The sequence below is a fragment of the Cydia fagiglandana genome, chromosome 1 (genome assembly GCF_963556715.1).
Source record: "Cydia fagiglandana chromosome 1, ilCydFagi1.1, whole genome shotgun sequence".
Lineage (NCBI taxonomy): Eukaryota > Metazoa > Arthropoda > Insecta > Lepidoptera > Tortricidae > Cydia > Cydia fagiglandana.
In genome coordinates this window covers 10,021,955-10,048,072 of record NC_085932.1, presented here as the reverse complement: position 1 = coordinate 10,048,072, position 26,118 = coordinate 10,021,955, and the positions used below count along the sequence as shown (strand labels likewise).

At 34.1% G+C, this 26,118-nt stretch overlaps 1 protein-coding gene across 5 annotated transcripts in view; it reads right to left on the bottom strand.

Annotated features, from left to right (window-relative positions):
- Window positions 1-26,118, bottom strand: part of LOC134663705 (kinesin-like protein CG14535) — a 323,990-nt gene that overhangs the window by 106,249 nt on the left and 191,623 nt on the right. For 2 of the 5 annotated variants that reach the window (XM_063520178.1, XM_063520193.1), the window contains exons 1-2: window positions 16,461-16,699; window positions 9,840-9,984 (exon numbers count right to left, since the gene is read on the bottom strand). The exons of 2 other annotated variants lie outside the window; for them this stretch is intronic. In XM_063520178.1, coding sequence (XP_063376248.1) covers window positions 9,840-9,895 — 56 coding nt within the window. In that variant the 5' untranslated portion in view covers window positions 9,896-9,984; window positions 16,461-16,699. Of the gene's footprint in view, window positions 1-9,839; window positions 10,026-16,460; window positions 16,700-26,118 lie in introns of those variants that run through there. One more of the 5 variants, XM_063520186.1, reaches the window with a different exon arrangement.

Below are 26,118 nucleotides of genomic sequence, written 5' to 3'. Positions count from 1 at the left end.
ATGCACAACTGTACCAAAAATATTATTTGGTCCTGACAAAATCGCATTTGAAGTTCCAAAAACGGAGAAATTTGCCGTTTTTCGCGTGTCCCAGTGGCGGCATCGCGCAATAAAAAAAATCATAACTTTGGATGTAGGCAACGTATCATAAACAACTTTGTATTTCTATAAAGAGCATTTTTCAGAGAATTGATTTAATCATATTGATAAATTAATGCGTTATTTAATAAAACAAGGGAGGCCTTTTTATCGCTGTCCCGCGCGGCACCTGTTTTGTTATGACTTAAATATACCCCCTATAATCTTCTTTGTCTATTGAATAACGGTTAGATTAAATTTACAACGCAATAGTGCGGTTAGTTGGGCATCGATTGAATCAAATGTAAACCCGGAAACAGTTTAATTTATTTAAAAACATATAAAAATCTCTTTCGATATATTTTGGTACGACTACAACGACATTTGTATGGACGCTGAATACGTTGGTACATAGTTGGAATAAAAATATTTCTTTTATAATAATAGTTGCAAATACTTATAGTGTTAAAATATATAGTAAAATAAATAAGTGAATCTGTTGTATTGTGTAGGAAATATCGCTAAAAAATATTATTGGCGACATGTCGCGACATTTGTATGGCGACATTTATACGGCTATTTTGACCGTATAAATGTCGATCGTGGCATACAAATGTCGACATAGGACCATACAGATGTCGAGAAGGTGTTATACATATGTCGTCAGGGTCTTATAAATGCAACAAAAATAATAAATAGTGGCATATACATGTTGATACTGCCATATAATGTCGAAAAAATGCCGTATACATGTCAAAAGCGCCTTACAAATGGCTAAATAGTGTCATACAAATGTCGATCTTTAAACGTCCATATCTAGCTAACTATAAATAGTACAGAGGTGCCTCCTACAGTATATTTTTTGTTGTTAAGAACCCTTCTTAAAACGATGATTATAAATCAGATTTTTCAAAAATAAAAAATTGCCATACAAATGTCGAAAAAACACCCTCTTCAAAAATTGACCCAAGTCCATTGGACTTATAATATGTAGTATTTTATTCTCTAGCTAGGCCACTATGAATATATTTTCAGCAGTCGTAGTTGCAGTAAAACCTCACTTTTCTTGTGCCGACTCCGCCGAATCGGCAAATAGGCAGAGCCTGTGCCTGGGGCGCATTTTAACGATTTCGCTCCGGTACAGTCACTCGCATTATAGTTACGCTTTAACATTTATTACTCATAGACATAGACAGAAATTTTTTAGTTAACACCACATTGAAAAATATTTACAGGCAATGCTACAAAACATTATAAGCTTAGAATTAAACTTAAATAGGCAAAAAATATTATGTTTACCTACATCTAGATATAAAAATTGCGATTCATGCGATTTGTTATTTTAATTTATTTACAGGTTAATTACTTGATTGGCTCTAATTAGTATGCATGACAAAACATATAACGTGTATATCTTACAACAAATTAGTTTTTTATTAAAGCATGAAAGGAAAATTATAAAAATATTTTTGTACATAAAGTTGTTTTAAGCAGAATATTAAATATTAACCAAAAGTATGAGACTATTTGTTTTTTTCTGCGCTAAACTCCTCGTAAGTTTTTACTACAAAATTAATAAACTATAGAACTAATCAAAAGTGTTCTAATGTAGGTAGAATATAAAAAGGATTTATTTCAACATTGCGGATAGAACCCGTACGTGCAATATTAGCAGTGCGGCGGCGCGGCGTACGTATCTGTTACGGCTCAGCCACGACATTGCGCGACTCGCAACGGCGGTGGCAATAATCATAGGTGGAAATGAAAGGCCCGATCGCTGTGTCTCGCTCCAACCTATGATTGCCGCCGCCGCCGTCGCGAGTCGCGCAAGTCGTGGCCGAGCCGTTAGGCAGGTAATACTTGGTTGACTGTACTCGCTGATGTTGGTAGCCATGAATGTTAATGTTCGCCGGGAAACTTGCTGGCTTCAACACAACATCTCACTGTCGTAATTTTTTCTTTCAAAGTTCCCAACACTGTTACTGGTGAAAGGCTTATTCAAATAAAATAGCATGTCTCAAATATTTTTATACACCTAATTTAGAATTCATAAAATTTGTGATTGACTTATTGATAAACAAAATATAGGGTATTCTTATGCAAATTCACTAAGCCTTACAGTAAGCTCAGAAGGTTGGTACTATTTTAATTTTATTCTATGTTTGCAAATTGCAACCATCTTAATATTTCATTTAAACTGGTAACGAACTTTGGTGGATACGGTGGATACCTTATTTCACGCTCTCATACCTACTATTTTAGCCAATATATATCAAATATTTCTAAAACGTCGACACAAATGCATCGCTCGAAACAGATTCATCACAATTACCATTGCCAGACAACGTGGAGCCCTCAAAATACCTGGGAAGCCCCGTCACAGTCAAGAAGCATAAATCATTTCACTCGGAAAAGAGACTGTCAAAACAGAGACGAAAAAAAATTGTATCCGAAACAGACGTAAAAAATTGCATCTGTCCAGAGCCAACGTCGTATCAATCATAGGAGAGATTGGATCACGTCTGATCCCAGGACGTAATCCCTTTCGAAACTGAAGATTATAAGGGCTTGTGCTATTACTGTTCTTTTTAATGGATTGTTTGTTTATTTTAGAATAAAAATGGTTGGTTTCGCATGGTGTTCAGCTGACAAGATACTGCTCATTAACAGTTATGTCCATTATACTTGTATTATTTTTAATTGAATCATGGTTTTGTTTAAGAGAGAATATATGTAAATGTGTGTCTATTTTTAACTTTGTAATTACTTTCCAAGACAAAACTCACGTTAATAAAATGAAACCCTCTAAAATCCTAATTGAAATATCAACTAAATACGCATAAAATAAGTAGTCCTCGCAGGAAGAAACATCAATTAACCTTCAGTCGACAATGCCCCAACGGTTACTATCTTAAATTTTAATTCCTAGTAGTAGATAAGCGGGCTATAAAACTATTGGTACGATCCTGTAAAACATTAGGATTTTAGTTTAATTATGATGGACTTAGTTTATAGTACTGAAAAGAAAAATAACTTGAAAGAAGGTAGTTTTTAGAAAAATCTGGTAGTTAAAACGAAGAAAACAATATACTTCTCAAAAAAATCAATACCGAAAACAAAAACAAAGCTAACCCCAAATAAGCCGAACTAATGGTGCTACCTAAACGCAGGTGTTCTGCCTCGGCGATACGTCGGAACGAATGGTCGGACGTGACCGGAATCGAACGCAGGACCTGGAGTAAACACGCGTGCGTTTACTATTTCTTAAACTTCCCAATTACTTAGGCGATCTCAAGGCTTCCAGGGGTTCAAGATAACCAGGAAAGTAGACAATATATGTAGACAGGTAAGTAAAGTTGAACAGGCAATATCTAAATGTGTGTATAGTAACTAATAAACTAATAATTTATCGGACGATTTATGATCAAGAGAAAAATAAATGATAGAAAAATGACAATAGACAATATGACTTTTATACCAACACAATACACATCTTTGGCAACTGGTAAGGTAGAAGTACTAGTGCTCAACGCTGCACTAGTATTCGACATGGGCAACAAATATTTAAACAAATTGGAGCCTTTTAAACGTTTGCTTATTTCTCGTTTTTATTGAACTTTATTAATGTTTATACGCTCTGAAACTACGCAGAGAAAATACAATATGAAATAAAAGAGAACAATCCTTTGTGAACCGCCAGTGGCTCAGAAACCAAGCTTTTGTTTTTAATTCATTATCGTTTGGTTTTCACAGTACACTCGAAAGACAGGTAGAAATACGGGTATATTTTAAAGAAAGATTTCTATAAAAGCCTTATGATGAACGGATGTTTTTATATTTCTCCAAGATTTTTTATCAGCGGTTACCTTCAATACTGTAGACTCTTTGTCAATCTAACCATATTTTGAGGTAACTAACTATCACCGTATGGAAAATCAAAAAATCTAAGCATTCGCTATTAACGTAGTTAATAGAATGCAAACTTGGTTGTTGTATTTTGGCAAATAAGTGTGTGCACAATGCACACATATTTGTAAATCCGGTAAATTACAATTTATTTGACTTATGTCACTCGTACAATGTCATATTATCTAAGCAATTTATTTGTGTCATTGCAAATATCCGTACTAATAATCGCATCTTAAAGTAGTCCGTTGGTGCGGAAAAGCGGCTGTTCGAATGCGGATACTGCGGGCGCGGTCCAGTGAGCCAGACGCGCCGGCTGAACGAAACCCTAACGCGGCCATCAGACGGTGTAACAATCATTTGATAATCGACCTCGTTTACGACCGAGATTTTCTCAAACTTTGAAAGATACAGCCATTTCGTAGAAATTGAGAATATATTTTATTACACTCGCTCGTAAAGGCTTTCTGCTCCATATTCGTTACATTATTTTTAGAACTACGAATAGAATATTTTTTAGAAAGTAATATTATTTATTTATAGTCGACAAGTACGTACCTATTTAAGTTCAGAGGGGCCCTAAACAACCAATTACTTTAACCGTAAAACTAAAAATAGATATCCGATTTATATTTTGACATACGCGCTATTTTCGTCACATTTCACGCATAAGCGACAACACATAACATCACATTAACCACATGTGTAGAGTTAATTAATAAACTATGCTGTTTGCTGTAGCGACAAATTTAAATAATTTAAACAAGCGACGTAATTGAGAATGGGGACAAATTGTCGGTACGCGGTAAACCTCTATGGTTTACAATTAAATTTACCGGTAAAAAGGATCAATAGGGAATCGTTGGAATGAGCTGGGTGTTCGATGGCGGTACATTATGGTTTAATAATTGAACGTTATCAATTATCATTTATAGAAATCCTGGTTGAACTTGACTATTTAAAAAATTAACTAAACTAATATATATTGTAATATTCACCATTTTTTTTATTATAGTTTGTGTATAAATATAATGAGAAATACTTATTTCTATTTAGGGTACTCTTAGTCATCAATTCTAGAAGCATACATGTTTTTGTAATACTTTAATTATTTCACGACTAACTTCAATTGTCACAATTTAGTTGAAATATTTTTTTAAATAGGTACGTGCCTACAAACTACGTATAAGTTAGACGAAATTCACGAGTATAACTCACGATTACAAGATTTTCCATGCTATAAATTTATTTAAAAATCGCAGGGGCATTATCCTACTTTTAATATTTGCCGAGGTGCATTTCAGCCATAACTTATGGGGCGATTATCGGCGGGGGTGAAATATGAGGTGCAGGGCTTTAAGAGGGTAAAGTTAAGGTCTAAGAGGAAGGTTTATCGTGTGTGTCGCGAAGTTAGCATCGTAGAAGTCAAGAAGCTTACTAGTACTAAACTATTAGATTTCAAAAAAGGTATTGGTATTGTACACTGGTCTATGGGCATATAATATACATAAGTATCCATAGTTTTTACCATTTTTTATCCTAGAATTTGATCGCAATACAGGCCTTTGTTAAGTTGACGCATGTTATTATTAAAATTAAAACAAACGAAATTCATTCTTCACAACAATATTAATATTCCGCAACGCGTCCCAATGTAACCCAAAAATGTGACGCTAATCTAAACAGGCCGACAAAGGCTCCACACCTATGCAAATGTCTCTTTCCCGGGAAAAACCTTTAAAATTGTATATTTCAGCCCCGGAAGACAGGCTGCGGAGGGAATCGCAATGAGTTTCCGCAATTTGGATCGGGTTCCGGGATCAACTGCACGTCTATTAACACCCGCCCTTTTACGGCACATATTATTGACTCCGTTACGTTACATGATTGTTAAGGCCTACCTAGATAGTTGTGATGATATCAGATAGGTGCGCGTAAAGAATTTAATAAAGTCAACAAAACAACTAATTAAGAAGCAAATAAACGAATTGATATTTAAATATTATATGTGTAAATGCTTATTAAATACAATAATTAAAGTAAAAAGTTGGTGCTGGAACTGGAGTGAGATATATGACATAAAGTTATACCCAATTTGAGGAACCTATTGACATTGTCGATATGAGTTCAAGATAGTTGCATCGTTGTAATCTTGACAATCTCAAGAGACATTTCTAAACTTTAGTTACCAAGTATCCTAAGTGTTATCAAGTCGCGAGCTCGAGTCGAAAGCTCAAGAAAACCAGTACTCCAACTGAGTTCTCCAATTACACTTGAGATAACAGTCACACTAGTTTTCCAAAGCGTTCGACTCAAGTCTGCTTCTAGTAAACAATAGGAACATACGCCCTAGACAGCGCACTGACACGCTTAAACTAAGCAGCGAGAATACGTTGCGAGACGTTCCTCCGGGACTCGATACATGTAATAAGGTTACAGTTTGCCGTGACAGCCTTGCTATGCGCTTTTAAAACAAACTTAGAGTACGGCAGGATTTAAAAGAAAAATGCACTGTTCGATCCGGGGAACAGCGGCGGTCAACCATTACAACAAGTATCTTGTTTTAATTATTATTGAATAGAAAAACATGTCATCTTCTAAATGCAGCTGCACGTACCTACGAAAGCAGGTTGACATATTACTTTTAAATGTAAACTTTAACTTAATGATATGGTATGCTTAGTTTTTATAATAACTCTGGCATTTCATAATAAAAATAAATAAAATTAGATTGCAAGCGTAACAGAAAAGCCGCAATGCGCGGAATTCCTTAATTTCGCCCAACATTAGCCACTCGGGAATGCTAATATTGAGCCATTTCGTAATTAATGCTTTTATTGAAATATTCATACGTATGTACTACGGAATCGAGCACTATATATAAATATAATCATTTTGTCCAGGTTAAACATTACATTATTTGTATGGATTTCAAGTCTTCTTTTGTATTACATTGTCCATTATTATGATAAGAAATGACAGCTCATGTAAATTATGAAATATATTGTTATCGTTGACATGATGACACCGACCGGCGCATGTCTAATATTTTTACTTGTTAAACCAATACCAGATGTATGTACAGTGATAATATTATCGCTTTATTGAATGAAAAGTGTCACTTTGATTGACAGTCGTACTTTTATTAATATGTATACTTACATACATATTTTATATCGTTATCATTTGTTTTTGTATCGTGCCGTGCATTAATTGTTTCTTATTTATTTACAATCTAGAAAAATAACAATGATACGTAATTGTAGGTACCTAATCAATGCTTAAGTCCTAGGAAGAAAAGAAATACATCCAGTACAAGAATAACTATGTTAATTAAAAGCCTTTGGATCTCAAACCTTCTTCAAAATGCAATATCTATTGCATTTTTGTTTAATCGATTTTTATTTCCTCCCACTATGACTAAAAACTATGAAATATATAATTTACTATACTTTTTCTGTCGGCTCTTTTGTCAACACACGCTATAGGAATCATCACCGCTTCAATGAAACTAAAAGGCTTTATCCGACTTCATTGGAAATCCCGATGATTTTTAAACCGGCCGCTCACAATAGCTGCAAGTTGTTGAACGCGGAAAGCGTTTACGGCAACTGAAACAAAACCTCATTTATCGACGTCGGTGTATGAAGCAATTGGGCGCGTATCGGACATTGAATGTTTGGACAATTTGAATATCTTACTACGAGGTTTATTTCAAATTAACGGTCATGGATGACGTCGATGAATGTGAAAAAATAATTTGCGTAGAGTACTTAGGTATACATTTTAGTAGCTAAGCGAATAAATATGCTATATTTTTTGCAATTAGAAATGTATCTTATACCTTTAAACGAGTAATTCTTGTATATATATTTATATATTTCAGGGATCTCAGAAACGGGTCTAACGGTTTCGATGAAATTTGCCATAAGGGGGTTTTCGGGAACGAAAAATCAATCTAGCCAGGTCTTATCTCTGGAAAAACGTGCACTTTTGAGTTTTTATTTTTTCTGAGCTAATCCCGGTCTCTCATATATTTATTCAAATACGAGCAAAATAGACGATGCTCCGTGTAGAGTTTTGTAGGCGCGATTACAAAGATATCACTATTCAAATTAAAGTTTCCAAAACCATGCTTAGGTTTAAGCTATACATTGAGAGCCGAAAACACTATCCTTCTATCATACATCATCATCATCATCATCATCTCAGCCATAAAACGTCCACTGCTGAACATAGGCCTCCTCCTTGGACCTCCATTCGTACCGGTTGGAAGCGACCCGCATCCAGCGTCTTCCGGCGGCCTTAACAAGGTCGTCTGTCCATCTTGTGGGTGGACGTCCTACGCTGCGCTTGCTAGTCCGTGGTCTCCACTCGAGCACTTTTCGACCCCATCGGCCATCTTCTCTGCGCGCAATGTGGACTGCCCATTGCCACTTCAGCTATCATACGTACAGACTTGTAACTGACTAATGTAAGTAAAGGGCAAAGTCTTCTATGCTACAACATTAAACTCACTGTAGGTATATAATTTTGATTATTTATGTGACTATATCGCCATATACGATTATATAAATTAACATACAAAACAACCGAAATGACAGGTTGTCATTTTTTGATATCCTATTGAAAGTGCTTTCGAGTTCGTCTAAGCTGCGCCCGGTGGTAGGGGCGATCCATTTTGGTCCGCAGGCGGATGTAAAATCAATACGATGACTGTGAAGAGATCGTACGCGTTTGTTTTCGACCGTTACGTTTTAAAATGTTTATTTACGCGGCAACTCGTTTACTTATCACGCTGCTCTGTTTGTTGTTTGACGAGAAGTTATTATATCCTTTGTAGTCAACTTCGTTGTTATTTCTTTCCATTTCGTAGATCGACACTTTGATTTCATGGGATGTGCTCTCAATATACGGTAAGATAAACTTTACTACGTCACATCATTCTTATGAAACTTTCGTATTTAATCATAAACTAGGTTTTTTTTTCAAGTTAGGTACTTAATAAAATTCTTACTGCAGTCCCCGGTTCGTTTATGGATAAATCACTATTTATACAGGGAGGTTAAAAAATATGTAAGTGCATTCCCGTTGCCAGGAAGGTTTTGAGATTATAGTAAAAGTTGCTCAGTATAATCCCAACACTAAAATGGCAACGGGAATGCACTTACATATTTTTCAGCCTCTCTGTATAAATAGTGATCGAACACGTAAGTGCTGTTTCTCACTGGTGCGGAAAATTAGGACCATATGTACGAGCCCCGATGCAAATGATTTCGTCTAGTTCCGCGCAACAATTTAGTTTATTTTAATAAATTTTACACATGAACATATAATGACCCAGTAATGGGAACCATAATAGCAATGTTTAATGTAGTTTATTTTGATCGTATAATAAAATTGCATGAGACTTTTATTGCTGAAAAAAAGGACTTTTCAAAAACGTTGTCCAAATCATATTGTCCTCTCTTACAGCACTGCTGCATGCATGGGCTCGAAACAAAATTGTCAGTACATTGGCAGAGCCCTATTGCTTTCCCTGGTAATAGCCCTTTTCACACATGGTGTAATCCTACCCGTCAAAAAAAATATAATAAATCATTATTTTTTTTTCTTTCAGTACAAACGGTATTTCTTGTATTTGGATTTAGTTATTGCAGAGTATTACCATATAAAATTAAATTACATTAGTATAAGCATTAAATATTAGTAATTTTTAAACAAAAACATTATTTTTGAACAAACGCGAGAACCTCAAAAAATGGGGTCACCTGACGAAAACATATGCATCGGGGCTCGTACTGTAATAATATTTATAAACATATTTATACGTACAGATATTAAAGAAAGCTTACCTTGGTATTTCCTTGGCAGGGCTGGACTGTGTTTCTTGGTGACTGAATGACGCCATTTTAAGAATTGAAAGTTTCTACACTCATCGTACTTCAAAAGTTAAATTCACTTATCACGGCCACTAGAGTTTGTGAAATTTACTATTGGCTGGAATATTACAAGACAATAACCAATTTAATATACATTTAAGATACTTACATAATATATTTAATGTGAAAATATCGTTTGATAAAATAAAAATCTTGGTCTTTTGATGGTTATAGAGGTCAGAGGTCCTTACAGGTTATTGTTCGTTTTACAGAGGTTCCGAGTACGGAGGTAAAACGTATGAAAAAAAAATTCGGCAGAAAGATCATCTAGAATCTAGATAAGGACCTATAAGGACCTCTGACCTCTCTAAATAGCTACCCTCTATAAGACCAAAACTCGTTTAAGTACACGATTGTTTTGGCATTTCCCTTCAGATTCATGCTATCGAGGTTCCACTGTATTGTAAATAATATACCGGGTGTGGCCTGTAACATGAGCAAATAATTAAAACAGATTGTACTCCTCAAACGGTGGCACTTTTGTTCAACAACTTTTAAAAATTGTGGAGCATTTAAACTCCCTATTTTTCATACAAAATAAATATTATCTTCAATGGACGCCATCGCCACGCCATTTCATTGTGATTGACGTTGCTTGTCACGCCTTAAACACAACAAAATTCGCAATACATTGCGTCTTAGAATAAACTTTAAAGTGTATTTAAAATCAAACCACAAGTTATTTTTAAAAGTCGCTGAACAAATGTTGGTCAGTATGAGGAATACAGCCTACAGTTTAAATTTTTGCTCATATTACAGGCCACACCCGGTATTCATTTTTGATTCATGCAAATCCATTGGCCCTTACTGTAATTATGGGTATATTATTTCCCAGATTTATGCCCATAGCACGTGGCGTAAAGCCTCTCGCATTTTACGACATACGTATTCTGCTATTGTTAACTAAGTAATTGCCAACTTTAATTGGATATCGTTAAGTCGAGTAGTAAAACAATAGAAGGTACATAAATCCCTTGGAAATTTACTCTAATTAATAAATTTTACGGTCGTTACTTTACCTGCTTTATGCTTTTAAAATTATTATTGTAAACTGCCAGAATTGTTCTCACCGAATTGCATTGATATTTAGTCATATTTTCAACATTTTAAGATTCAACTAGACTTACTTAAATACCTAACCATTAAAAGCTAAGAAATTATTTTATCGAAGATATCCAAATTTCATCAGTTTTATATAACAATTTAGTGGGGTTTTCTAGTTGATATATATATAATTAAACTGGTTGCGGACCAAACACAAGAAGTTGGTACTTTATACCATTACTATTTTTAGTAAAAGTAATGATAGAAATAAAATGAAATTTAGTTAATACAGTTTTAACCGTTTAGCGTCTGGCTCGTTAGATTTTCATTAAATAACGTGAATTAATTTTTCATATCGTCCAAAAACTTTCCTTTTACAGATTTCGTCGCTCTAGTGTTACATAATGTAGTCGCAAAAGGACTAAATGAAACTCCCGTTTTGCGAAGACGTTAAAAATTTATGATCTGCCTTTTACTGTTGCCGTAATTAAACATGTTCGCGTAAGGAGTGAATAAATTTAAAACTTTTACAGTTAAAAATATGGTTGCAATTGTTTGTTTATTCATGTTCTGGTTTGTCTTGTTTGTTTGACTTATCTACCTACCTACTAATATATTATTTAGGTATTTCAAAAAGCTGACTGAGTTTCATAGTAAATTTTAAATATAGAATTATGTCCATTCTTGATAATTGGATATATTACGTAAGTACATTCGTTTGTGAGTACCTACGATAACTATTTATATAAATGTATCTTCTAATTTAATGTTCAAAAGAGCGGAGTATCTACATACCTATACGTATATGGGTACCATTTAAGTAATATTATTGAAAGCTATATTTGGTTCTTATTTTGTAGGCGTTCTAAACTAAGCCAAAAGGAAAACGCCCGTGAGTAATATTGATTAAGAACGGGCACTCTAAAATTTCCTGAACCCCTTCGCTGAGTTTACGCAGATTATCATCTGAGTTACGTAGACAAATCTGGAGTGACCCACTCGTTAGCCCAAGCGAGGGATAGAAAAGTGATTTAAAACAGTACGAAGAGTTTATTCAAATATATATTATTAGCTGATTTATCTCTTTTAGAGACTGTTAAAGTTAAAATAGTTTTAGGAATAATTCTATGATCTACCAATCTATGATTAGATTGGGATGTATGTCCGTTACATCTGTCTGGCAGTATCTAGCGGTAAATTACACCAGAAAAGGAGAGGAAGAGTAGGCACAGTCGCACGTGTCTGCTGAATAACTATCCGCAAATCTGACGGACATATGTTGTGCCCATAAATAATTACATAGATTGAATTCTCATACAGTGGAACCTTGATAATAGGGTGATAGAGGCTGTTTACCAAACTAGAAAATTCCGGGTGATTAAACCGAACCTCCGTGTCTGTGATTTTATGATAAAGAAGTCCAATTAAAATTTAGAAGTAATCTATTACTAAGAAAAAACATAATCGATAATTACTATGTCTCCATTCTTCAAATTTTCGATTATTAGGTTGTGAAACGAAGGGAACTTTTCTTTGTTGTGGCAATGATAATAATAATGAGCATTTCGCCTTATTTGAGGCCAGGGTATTACCGAGGTATTACCATGTAAGATATTTGAAAATTTTGGAAATCAAGGGCAATGACGTGAAATATTCTATACCGAAAGGACTTTTTTTAATGAAATGTTTATAACAGACGGCTGTAATAACTAATATTTGCATAATTTTATATCTTCAGGAATATATTATATACTTAAAAAAAAACACATTTTTTTAAAATATTTCAGGTTTTACAAAGAGAAAGTATTTTATAGTTGGATTATCGTACTGTTTTCACCCTGTGGCCTACGTAGCGGGTCAGACGAGTCAATGGGGTGAATCCTAATGAACCCTGCTTATCATTCGCAATGACAACCAACTTTGTCTCCAGAAGCCCGGCCAACTTTAATTAATTTATGAATTAACGTAAGTCGCCTATCATCATTTTAGTCTAACCAATTTGTAAGAGAAGCTTCTTTATTAAGTTCAGTTTTGGAACTCCGTTGAATTAGTTTTCGGAATTAATTCCGTGATATTAATTTGATGAAAGGCGTACCTGTAAGCTAATAAATGAGCTATTTTTTATCTAGGATAAGCAAATACTGCTGTAATAATTGTCTTTTGTCACATAATGTAGCTTTATTTGACGTTAATAAGCGCATTGTAATATGCCTACTTGAAGAATAAACTATCTATACCTTTATAATGCATATCACATTGCGAGTTTAATGTTCATTTGGTATGGCTAACATTTTTGAATGTTACAAGGTCCAATTGAAAGTTCATTTCAATTTAAAAACATGAAACACCTGAATATTTATTTACAAGCCCCAAAAACGTATCTTTATGGCAGACCAATTCACGGAATGAAAAGCATCTGTAGCGGGGGGACAGACTCGTGCGGTTTTATGATTATTGCACTTTATAAAACAACCACGAGGGTTTACGGGGTATAAATTTCATTAGCGTATGTTGCCATGATTGTTTCGCTATTGTTATACTGACGTGCAGTATGTGAAAGTTGTGAAGAATTTTATAGGACTTAACAGAGTTTCAAAATTTGCCATCCACCATATACTTATCAGTGGCGGCGCGTCCATAAAAGTTGATTCCCACCGGCTTGCCTGTTTTTGGACGTTTGAGCAGAGTTGTAAAGAAAATATGTAAGCCAAATTAGCTCCGGCTTGCCTATGGATATGTTTGACGCGCCGCCACTGATACATATACCTATTTGCCTTGAGGTATTATGATAGGAAGTTTGTTGATGTTTATGTTAAATAATGTTGATTTGTAAAAAAAACAAAATATAAAGTAAAGCTGCTATTTAAATCCGATCAGAAGGTCCAAGAACAGTTGAAATAATACCCAGTGTACCTATCCACGCTAAACCTAAAGATGAGGCAGCCGAGCGTAGTAGGTATTTAATCGGGAAGTGCTAAAATAAGCATTTATGCTAAAGTAACTTATTAAAATCGATACTATCTAGCGTTTATCTAAAAAATGTAAACGCTCCGATAGCATAGTTCAGCAAGAATTTGCTAAATAAGTAACTGAAAATATGCTCGCTTGAACGCGCCAGTCGAAAAGGGAAAAAATATTACAGCAGCGAACGCTAGTTTAATTTTCCATGCCGTTAAAACGAAGAAAATGCACATGAAAATTTCAGCGAATGTCGAAGGATCAGGCTTGAAATGTCTGTTTTATTATAACTTAATACTCGTATTATGTCTTGAAATGTCTCTGTCAATCAACACGATATTGTAAGGTAAGAATGGACACGCTGATGTTTTATACATACAGGCCAATTCGAACGTACAGTGACATCGGAACTGAATGATGTCATTTATTTATCGTACATTTCATTCGTTCTTGTCCATAGATATATTGGTGCAAGCGAGACGCTGGATAACTGACATAATTCAGGAATCATTCTGATGTCACATGAACGTGTACATACGTTCGAATTTGCCTCATAGAATTGGGTCCTTTAGTGGAATTGTTAGTTCAAGCCAGAACCCGGTTTGCTAATTAACCGAGTATGCTAACAACATTAGCAGACTTCTATTCTAGCAATTTCTAGTAATATGAAGCAATAAATATTTGGAACAAATCTGAAGTCAAAAAATATTTTCTAATAAACGAAATAGGTAGTATTTTCTTTAAACTCTACCATCAAGGAATAAAAACTAACAAGAAAAAGAAAACAGCCGATTCCATTTAGCATTTATTTTCCGTCAGTACGAAGGTTTACTGGAATACAACGGTATTTCGAGAAACTTCTGCACTTAACGTAATTGTGGTACGAAAAGTGGGAAAAATACTTTTTACGCTTAAAATTGGCTCATAAAATCGAACAACAGTTGGGTAGGGTTGTTTTTAAAGATAAATATGGTTGCCTTGCTTGTATTGCATTGAAAACTAGACAGTCAAATATTGTACCAATGATGTCAGCACTGATGTTTTGACATGTATTCGTACTTGATGGTACTTATACAATATTCAGAATTGGGCTTATTTGAAGGTACATTTAGGTACACAACTCACTCAATAGTAGTACGTGAGTGATATTATATACAGGTAATATCGATCAAATTATTTTAATCAATACATTGAGTAGTCAGTTACTACAAGAGGTGTGGAGCAAAACTTAATAAACTAAAAGATGTAGGTGCAGCAAAATTGCATGGATACTTTACTAATAGAATTCATTCATAACGTGGCTATGTACTTTTGCAGCTGGGTGTAGAGCGCAGGAATGATTCCGTTTTACAACTTATGTGTCGTCACGGTAATAACCTAATACAGTGGCCGTTAAAGGATATGAATATCATTTGATAGTTTAATATATTTATTAATTGTATAATTTAATTAAGTACATTAATGTGCCACTAAAATAAATCGTTTTTTTTATTGAACACATATATTCTATTATTGCCAAAATTGAGTTTTCTACTCTAAAACATGCAGTGGTAGAATATCCTTGGAAAATATATATTTACAGTTAAAATAGAATTCCTAACTAATTAAATATATAATTCAATTAAAGTAGTAAAAAACTCAAGTTATGTACCTAAGTGTACCTAACTACATGTCGTTGAAATATCTTATGCCGCCCGAGTGACTAAACAAGTGAGTGAAACCGTAGCTTAATTTTAATATGTCTCATGATAGTTTAAATTCGATCTTTGAAATTTGTTTGAGCAGGTACGAAAACCCGGGCAAGTGCGAGTCGGACTCGCGTACGAAGGGTTCCGTACCATAATACAAAAAAAGGAAAAAAAAACGGTCACCCATCCACGTACTGACCCCGCCCGATGTTGCTTAACTTTGGTCAAAAATCACGTTTGTTGTATGGGAGCCCCACTTAAATCTTTATTTTATTCTGTTTTTAGTATTTGTTGTTATAGCGGCAACAGAAATAAATCATCTGTGAAAATTTCAACTGTCTAGCTATCACGGTTCGTGAGATACAGCCTGGTGACAGACGGACGGACGGACGGACAGCGAAGTCTCAGTAATAGGGTCCCGTTTTACCCTTTGGGTACGGAACTCTAAAACTAATGTGAAATTACATACAATGCACTACAAACATTTTATTTGCATTAAGTTTCATCAAGTTTAAATGTCACTAATATAACTAAATAAGTGAAGATTTTAAACAATTTTGGGGCACTTTTTTTCTACTATTGCGATCGAAAGAGCTCGTGATTCTGAGTAGAAATTACATTAAAGTCCACTTTGAGAAGAAAGTGCAGTGTAACTTAAAATAGAATGACTCTTTTTTACAACAAATAAAATAATATATTTTTCTATTATTATTCAAACGAATATTTTAAATACGGAGTATTTCTGTACCACAGTACAGAAACGCTTAAAACTTATTAAGAGTCTTATATTAAACATGTATCAACACGTGCTCTACCCCCGAGCCAAAAAAAAGCAGAGCCTCACCGATCTCCGACAAATCATTCACAATAATATACCAGCCACTACAATACACGCTATAGGAAGCACACGCAACGCGGCGCGGAACCCGCGTGCTTTCCCGTCCACGGTCGACGTGCCACTGAATTCTGAACTTCAGTTTATCTGGCGCATCCCCCATACCGGTACACAGCTTCCATCGCGCCAGGGGAAGCCATTGTACATTTGAAAAAGCGATCTTATGTATTCTTGTGTTAGATTGCATTTTTTATATCTGATTCTTATATTTTATCCCTATGACTAACTCGCGAGAATGCCTTAAGTCTGCCATTTATACGTTTTTTTTAAATATTGTAGTACATTAAAGTATAATTTTTATTTTGTAGCTTCTCATAAATATATAACCGAGAAACTAGATTGAGATTTATAAAACTCTAAAGTTGCGCTGTATGAAAACCAGTATCCGATTGCGCTAAATACTATTATTTACAAATATCTATGTACATCATAAAATGTCAGATTGATGTCATATCCAATGAAATAAAGTGCTTCTCTGAAATACTATGAATTGTGTCACTTACCTTCAGGATTTTGATACGGAAAAAATAAGAATAGACATACGAAATATTTACAAGATTATTATATTCCGTATATTGCACAACGAGGAAAAGAAGAGGAGGGAGATTTATGAATAGTCTCGCGAAGTATATGTAATGATCCGGATTAACTATGTTCACTGTGCTTGTAGGATCATGATCATTAAGATAATTCTCGGTGTCATTTCGGATGTCGTTACGTTACTCTGTTAGTCTAGATCATTAAACCTTCAGAATTATAGGGCCCGATTCGGATTTTGAAATAGACATCTATTAGACATCACCAAGATACGATAAGATAAGTTAAATTTTATATTTGCGCGATTCTGGAGATACTCTTTTACGATTTCCACAGGATATGACTTAGAGATCCAATTCACATCTAGGTTTAAATTTTATTTTTATTAATTTAGTATAATTTTAGTTTAAGTATAAGTTTTTATACAACACTACATACTATGTAGCATTCACAAATAAAACATTCAAATCTAATAGATATCTTACTCTATCTAACGTAAAAGTGACATATTGCTTGACGCCCGAATTGCGCTGCAAAAGAGAACTAGTTGATATCTAAACTATAACGTATCTAGAATGGATCTAGTACGTGTCGTCTCTTGTGAATATCTTGAAGTTCGAATACGGCAGATAGTCTCTATTTCCTTAGTAGTATTATAAATAAGACAATAACTCTGTCTGTTTGTTACCTCTTCACGCTTATTTGGTATGGAGAGAGTTTGATGTAAAAGGAAATTAATTAATAGGAAAATGATATATTATCTTTCTAATTTCTGCTCAATTTAACAAATGACTTGAGTTTAGTAAAACTTTTAGTGATTTCCTACGTATTTGAAGTCATTCTGTATTTTTACGTTTTCAAACATCTCGTGTGCCTTTGTTAACATTTTCTAGAAAGGTTTATAGTAAGAATTACATTATATTGCAACAAACCCACCAAAAATAATGATTTTTGGTGGGTAATCTGTAATAGGTTGACATTTTGTAATTTATAATTGAGAGTTCTTTGTCTTGGGTGAAATAATCATCTCACTTGTAAAAATAAAAGTAATGATTAGAGAGAGAATGCAATTATTTTTTTCTTTTCCGTCAAAGCTCCGATAACAAAGAATCCAAGCAAAGCTCCTTTAATACGGGGATAATTAGGTAAGACAACACAAATTCGAAACGATTCTTTGTCCGCAGTTTAGAAAGAGTTCACATCTCCTGATAAATAATTATAGGACATTCTTTCACAAAAATGGCTAACTGCCATATTCGAACTTCAAGATATTCACAAGAGACGACACGTACTAAATCCATTCTAGATACGTTATAGTTTAGATATCAACTAGTTCTCTTTTGCAGCGCAATTCGGGCAACCAATGTCACTATTACGTTATATAGAGTAAGATATCTATTAGATGTGAATTGGATCTCTAAGTCATATCTTGTGGAAATCGTTCAAGAGTATCTCCAGAATCGCGCAAATGTCAAATTTGACAGGTTAGATCTTAAACATATCGTTATCGTATCTTCCTGATGTCTAAAAGTTATCTAATAGATGTCTATTTCAAAATGCGAATCGGGCCCTTAGTCTCTATTTCCCTAGTAATATTATAAATAAGCAAATAACTCGGTTTATCTGTTTGTTACCTCTTCACGCTTAATTGGTATGGAGAGAGTTTGAGGTAAGAGGATATTAATTAAAAGGAAAATAAATAGTTATTTGTCTTAGGTGCAATAATCATCTCACTTTTAAAAATAAAAGTAATGATTAGAGAGAGAATGCAATTATTATTTTTCTTTTCCGTCAAAGCTCCGATAACAAAGAATCCAAGCAAAGCTCCTTTAATACGGGGATAATTAGGTAAGACAACACAAATTCGAAACGATTCTTTGTCCGCAGTTTAGAAAGAGTTCGCATCTCCTGATAAATAATTATAGGACATTCTTTCACAAAAATGGCTAAGGCCCACAGTAAGCTCAAGAATGCTTGTAAAAGTAACATAAACAAATACATACAATATATCCAACACAATATAAACAATACTAGCCAAGTCGAACCTGACCTTTAATTACATACCAAGTGAATTACGAGTAGAACTTGGCAACCATATACTTAGATCTCAATTATTTTGGCCGGCGAAGTCACGCATATTCTTAATATTGAACTTGGCTCTCATTTCACATTTATGTTTTTGACAGTAATTATTTTACCCTGCATTTTTCTGTTGTCATATTTACGTACCTATACAATTAACGATATTTAAATGTCGGATATTAAAAAGATATCGAGAAAAAAATATTATAGTACCTATATACAGGGCGTCCCACGGCGATGCCACATGGAGGGAAAGTACCTTAAATATCATAGATAGCATATTTTGCTGAAAGAAGACTTCATTTTATTTTTAAAACTTAGTTAAATTGCATTCATACTTTTTTAATTTTTTTTGAAAAAAAATGTATGGAAAAAATTATCGCGTCATTGGAGGAAAAGTACCTTAATTATTGTAAATGAACATCTTACTGAAAGAAGACATTATTTCGATAAAAAAAAACAAGTTGAATTGCATTTTAAACAATTTCATGGTTAAACCGGGAATCGAACCCGCTACACGAGAAAAAAAAATACCTTGTAGCTTTGTCATACCGATCGAAAGGCTTCAATGTGAAAATTATTTTTTTGGTACAAGGTATTTTTTTTTCTCGTGTAGCGGGTTCGATTCCCGGTTTAACCATGAAATTATTTAAAATGCAATTCAACTTGTTTTTTTTAATCGAAATAATGTCTTCTTTCAGTAAGATGTTCATGTACAATAATTAAGGTACTTTTCCTCCAATGACGCGATAATTTTTTTCCATACATTTTTTTTTCAAAAAAAATTAAAAAAGTATGAATGCAACTTTACTAAGTTTTAAAAATAAAATGAAGTCTTCTTTCAGCAAAATATGCTATCTATGATATTTAAGGTACTTTCCCTCCATGTGGCATCGCCGTGGGACGCCCTGTATAGTATTGTTTCTATGTTGTTAACTATTTAATAGTATAGCTCTGATCTCTGATCATAGGAATAATTGATTTTTGATCGACACGCTATCTTGGTATTATAAATTTATATAAAATGTGAATTTAAATATCTACAAACAGTTCCCGTCTAATTAAAGGCTACAAATATAATGACCACCAAAAAATACTTTGGTACCCTAAATAAAAAAATCATGCTTACCAAAAAAAAATACTGAACACCAAAAAAATAAGGCCTAAAATTACAAAAGTACCACCGTTTTAATTATGACTACACTTCAAATTGTATTCGAATACCAAATATATTGAATGATTACCAAAAATCATTAATGATCACCAAATCTTGAAGACCAAATTAATGCGATATTTTCACCTAAATAAACACTATGATTACCAAAAAATGTATACATATTACCAAATAAAGTAAAATGCTGCCAAAATTATTAGCCCCTCCCGCTCTACCCCCCGTACCCCGCACCGCATACCTGTCTAACCTAACCTACTTTTCTAGGGGCATACTGAAATGCTACTAAAAAAGGAGGTTAGGTTTGTACTGCTATCAGTTAAGTGGGCTAGGTTAGCACTGCGACCCTTACAGAAATGAATTGCTACTAGAAAAGTGGGTTAGGTTAGGTTTAAACTGCGACCCTTACAGAAAAGAAATGCTACTAGAAAAGTGGGTTAGGTTAGGTTTGAACTGCGACCCTTACAGAAACGAAATGCTACTAGAAAAGTGGGTTAGGTTAGGTTTGAACTGTGACCCTTACAGAAACGAAATGCTACTAGAAAAGTGGGTTAGGTTAGGTTTGAACTGCGACCCATACAGAAACGAAATGCTACTAGAAAAGTGGGTTAGGTTAGGTTTGAACTGCGACCCTTACAGAAACGAAATTCTACTAGAAAAGTGGGTTAGGTTAGGTTTGATCTGTGACCCCTACAGAAACAATTGTGGTTACAATTTTGGTGGTCATTTACTATATTCGGGTGTACAATGATTATTTTGGAGTCATTTGCTTTAATAGGATAGCAAGATTTAAAAATTTGGTTATAATTTTACATTAAAATGGAGTTCTAATTTTGGTGGTCATTTACTATTTTTGGGTTTACAATGATTATTTTGGTGTCATTTTATTTAATAGGATATCACGATGTGAAAATTTGGTTATCAATTGACATTAAAATGGGGTTTGAAATTTGGTAATCATTTACAATTTTTGGGTTAATAATGATTAGTTTGGTGTCATTTCCTTTAATAGGATAGTAAAATGTAATAAAAATGGTAATCATTTCACATTAAAATGGTGTTATAATTTTGGTGATCATTCATTATTTTAGGGTGGTAAAGTACATTTTTTTGGTATTAAATTTTATTAAATCTGGTGATCAGTTAAATAGCAGCCCTAATTAAAGTACAATCTGACACCTGCCAATTTTGGGCTCATCCGACGTCCTTATCTTTGTAAAAAGCGCCTTCTAATTGTTTAGGCACATATTTTCGAATTTAAGCTTAGTTTTTAGACTTGAAATCTTTTTAAATTTAATATTTTATGTTAGTACACATGTATGTATGTTAATTTAGTTTATAGATATAGATAGTATGAGTCGTAACTAATGTAAATAATTTATGGATATTTGATTGATATTAATTTGATTCCAAGTATAGTTTCGTCAGTTTTTTAGGTCTTTGCTTGAGACTTCACTATTCGTCAATGGATGGAATTCCACAATTCAATTGTATTAATTAGGACGACCAATCAATCGCCACGATACGTTTCCAGGACGATCCCTAAATAAAGCTATTACCCGCCCCTCGTTTTAGTTTTTATCGCTCGAATAAACAACTTCATTATGCTTTGTTATCATCTTTCGGGCTTTATTTTATGGATCACTTTATTCTTCCTACAATTTATAAAATCATTCGCATAAGATATTGAAAAAATATAAAATAAATTAATATGTATGTAATATGTATGGAAAAAATCTGAGAGTAAAGAAAGTGCTAAACTAGATCTTTTAACAAAATATGGACCATGTTTGTCTGAAAGAATGCATTTTATTTTAATTTTTACAAAAGAGAGTTTTTGCGCAAAAGAAAAACAAAAATCAATCAACACAATACCTCCACCATCACAACGTTTTACGTTTCTGATATCAAATCACCATCCGATTAAATTAAATAAATATATAAAATACCTTAGCAAAAAATTAATTGTTATTTTAATAGAAAACCATAGCTAATTAAATCAGAGCACGTCCAAATTTAATCTCAAAACGAATTCCCCTGCCACCCCCCGGGAAAAATATAAATATCAGTGGTGCATTAAAGTGAGTTAAACTTGTTTGCGTTTCAATATTTACCTGCCCACTGACCCGTTTAATTCTAGCCCACATTGCCTTTTTCACGTAAAAAGGCATATTTTATAAGTAAAATGGTGTCAGATACGTCTTTCCGCCCATGGAAGGCGGTATAGCCCAGAGGGGGCTCGTGACCCCCGTAATGCAAACGTCATTCCAAACACTCTTGTACCAGATTTTTATACCTACTTTGGATTTACCATACAATAATGCACCCCCCTAAATACATTGAGGTAAGGTTTAAATTTGGCTATAAACGTGAACGGAAAATTTGGTTTCATGGGAGAGGGTGAGCAAGACTAGAATGCGTCCGTTTCAGTAATTTGATACAGCTCTAGTCGTGGGAATATTAATGTAAGTATTTAATGTCCTATTTTTAAGTTTAAGTAACATAACAGAGTCAAACGTATGGTCAAAATTAGTTTTGGTTAGGTAAGTAATTGTCTGTCATTTCTACTATAATGTATTTTTTATTTAATCAGGGAAGTATAATATAAAACATTAGTTGGTAAGTATTCATAATTCTCTAATTATGAATACCTACTCTCTAGTAGGTATACCTAACCTGAATAATTGGATAATTGGATAGGTATGTAAGTCGTGATTTTTTTATCGTATCCTCGTGGTACAGGATCCAAAACCGTTATGAACTTCTAAGTAAACTCACACGCTTTTAATAAATCTCTCAATCTAATTATGTACTATCACACTTCCTTATCCTCATAAAACTAAATAACGGAAAAAGATTTATAATATTATTTATTACTGCGTAGATAAGGGTCACTTTTGCTTGGTATACCTATTAGCAAGTTGGCTATGTCCGCTGTCAAGTTTCATCATATCGAGTCGTCCCTTGTTACTTCGGTATACCCAACTGGTACGATACCGGTAATGTGTTTCAGTATGAACCGATGGCTTCATACGGAGCCACTGGCATTTAATGGTTTAATTGACTACTCCGTTTTACTGATCGTATGAGATTACTGTAATATTGTAGTGATGGGAAACTTTTCGGAAATGTCGAGTATATTGCTGTCTAGTTCTTATTCTATTACTTACCAATTAAGTAAGAATAAAATATGAACTCACCTGCAATAAAAAGTTTATTTAAGAATATGAATTACGTCTACCTATTCATCGACATAATACCTACAAAAAAAATGTATCGTACAAACTTATATTTTTCCAGTAGATGTTACGCAGTTGAGATAAATCTAGTAAATGAGTATACAATAAATTAAAAATACTCTGACTTAATCTCTTATTTAAGAAAACTGAAAAGTTTTAGTTGACGAACGACAAAAAGACGAATTTCTTCTCCTTGGTCTTTTTTGTTGGGCGTTACCGGTCTTAATTTTTTAATGTTGCCTAAATTTAGAACAAAATACGTCATGAATTTACTTCAAGACTAAATAAAATATCAATTTTGAAGTGATAAATGCATATAGATACCTATAAAGAAACTAAAAATGTTTTTGGTGTCTATTATTGATGCTCAGTTTAATGATTTTTAAACTATCCAAATGTATTTATGTAGCAATACCATAATCATTATAATCATATGGTTTACCTACTCTAATAAGGCCCACTGCTATAAATTCTTAAAATTAATTACGGATGACTACATAGTAACAAAATCCCGCAGTTTTCTTAACATTTGCTTCATAAATCAGGATAACGCAATAATTATTTTAACTAACGCTCGGAACGGCAATAAAAACGTCGAAGCAAAGTAAATACTCCTCCCGTAGCACAGTGAAACAAGCTGCAGTAAAGAAATATCAAAAAGGTGCTATCTTACAGTGTAAGAAATTGGTGAAAATAAAAATATATCACAGGGATGGGTTCTCTCGCGACGAGTGTTTGTGGGCTGTGGCAGATATTTAGTAGTTAGAGGTATCTAGGACCCTTTTCACGCTAAGAGTTTTTTCAGAGGTACAGTAAGTAGTGATACAGTAATTGCCGGTGTCACGATGCAATCGTGCGGCAGGCAAACGAGTATTTGTACTGCTGAAAAATGTCGTAGTGTGTAAAATACCATACTTACTTAAAATAAAACATTATATTACTCGTACTGATGAATTTGAGATGTTTGAAAAATATTCATAAATGCGTAAAATGAAATATGACGTGATTTTCCTGGTAGTTTGTCGAGCAATCTAATAGATAAAATACAATTACAATTCATTACAGTAGTGTGCTTTTACGTTAGACAATATAACGGACCCTGAGAATATAAATACCCTTACTCTCTTAGCCTTGCTGAATACTTCCACTGTGGCTGAAAGCAGAACAAGTGGAGGGTTGGGCCAAGTGAACCGAGCGTAATTTGAAATTACCCCGCAATATGGCAAATGTTCGCGGCATTTTTGGCACTCACTTTAATACGAAATTGCCTTTGTGAACACGGGAAAGGAATTGTTAAGACAATGTCGGTAACGGGAGATGTGATCTCGTTTGGTAAGAAAACTATGGGTTTTAATTTTACTTTCATGAGGGTTGATAAATACCTCTTACATGCTACGAATGAAGTAAAAGTAGAAACTAAAGAGTCAAAAAAAGTACGTGTATGTCGGTAGATGACATAGTAGTCGTGACGTGTAGTCGGTAGCTAATTGTTGTTAAATAAGTCTGATAATGCCTGCTAAGACCATGCGCTCATGTTGAATGATACTTCAGCATCAACTCTGTGTATCTTAATTCCAAACATCTAATTTACTATTTTCAATAAGCCATAACCAAATTCTGATTTAAAATCTTCGTCTTGATTTTCCATCGCTTTTACAGCGCGAAATAAGCTTCGTCGAAGTGGCGGACATTTTGAAATTAAAACGCTAGGCTATTTGCACTCGAGAAGAGGACAAAAGACAGCCTAGTGCGTGGCCCCCGGCCTTTACACCTCGAGCTATTCAGAGAAACATGCTGGATATCGGCAGGCAGACAAACGCAACTTGAAAAGCGTGGTTCCGCAACCTGATTACGTTAGTGAAACACATAGAATGTTCGGTCTATGCGAGGCAACTCTGACATAATTTATTGTGAAGTGTTCACCTATATTATATTATTGACTGTTCAAGGAATTTGATTAGTTAATGTACTATTTCGTACCTTTTCCGCTGCCAATCAATATCAACGCTGCTACGGCTCTCATATTATCACCATGGTACAGAAATTAAATTCCTTGACCGTATGAATACCTCCCTCGGTTTGCTTTTTAAGCCGACCACTGACTAACAGTCCGCCGGGCGATATCAGCCGGTCAGTTGTTCAGAACTGTCAAATTTTTGTTCTAACTGACAGGCCGATATCGTCCGGCGGCCTGTTAGTCAGTGGTCGGCTTTAGGAAAAAAGCTCCTCCATCATAATATCCATGTTTAGATGACTGCTGTACTTTGTAGTACCTACCTACTGTAAACAATACCTACCTGTAAGTTCATCAGTCAGAGGACCACGGATAGAGCAATTTCCTCCGTTTTGTATTCAGATAAAACCAAAAAAAAATGGAAATATCGTTGTGTGAACCTGCGGCAGCGAATTTATGCTCTTTCACGATGGTGCTTATGAAGGCAGACGTATAAACACTAGTGATTTAGAAAATAGGAATTGCTTTGCCCTAATTGTTGATGCGTAAAATGTTTATTATTATTAGACCAGATTAATGTAAGTTTTGCAAATTATACAAGCTGTATGCACTTATTTCGTTAGG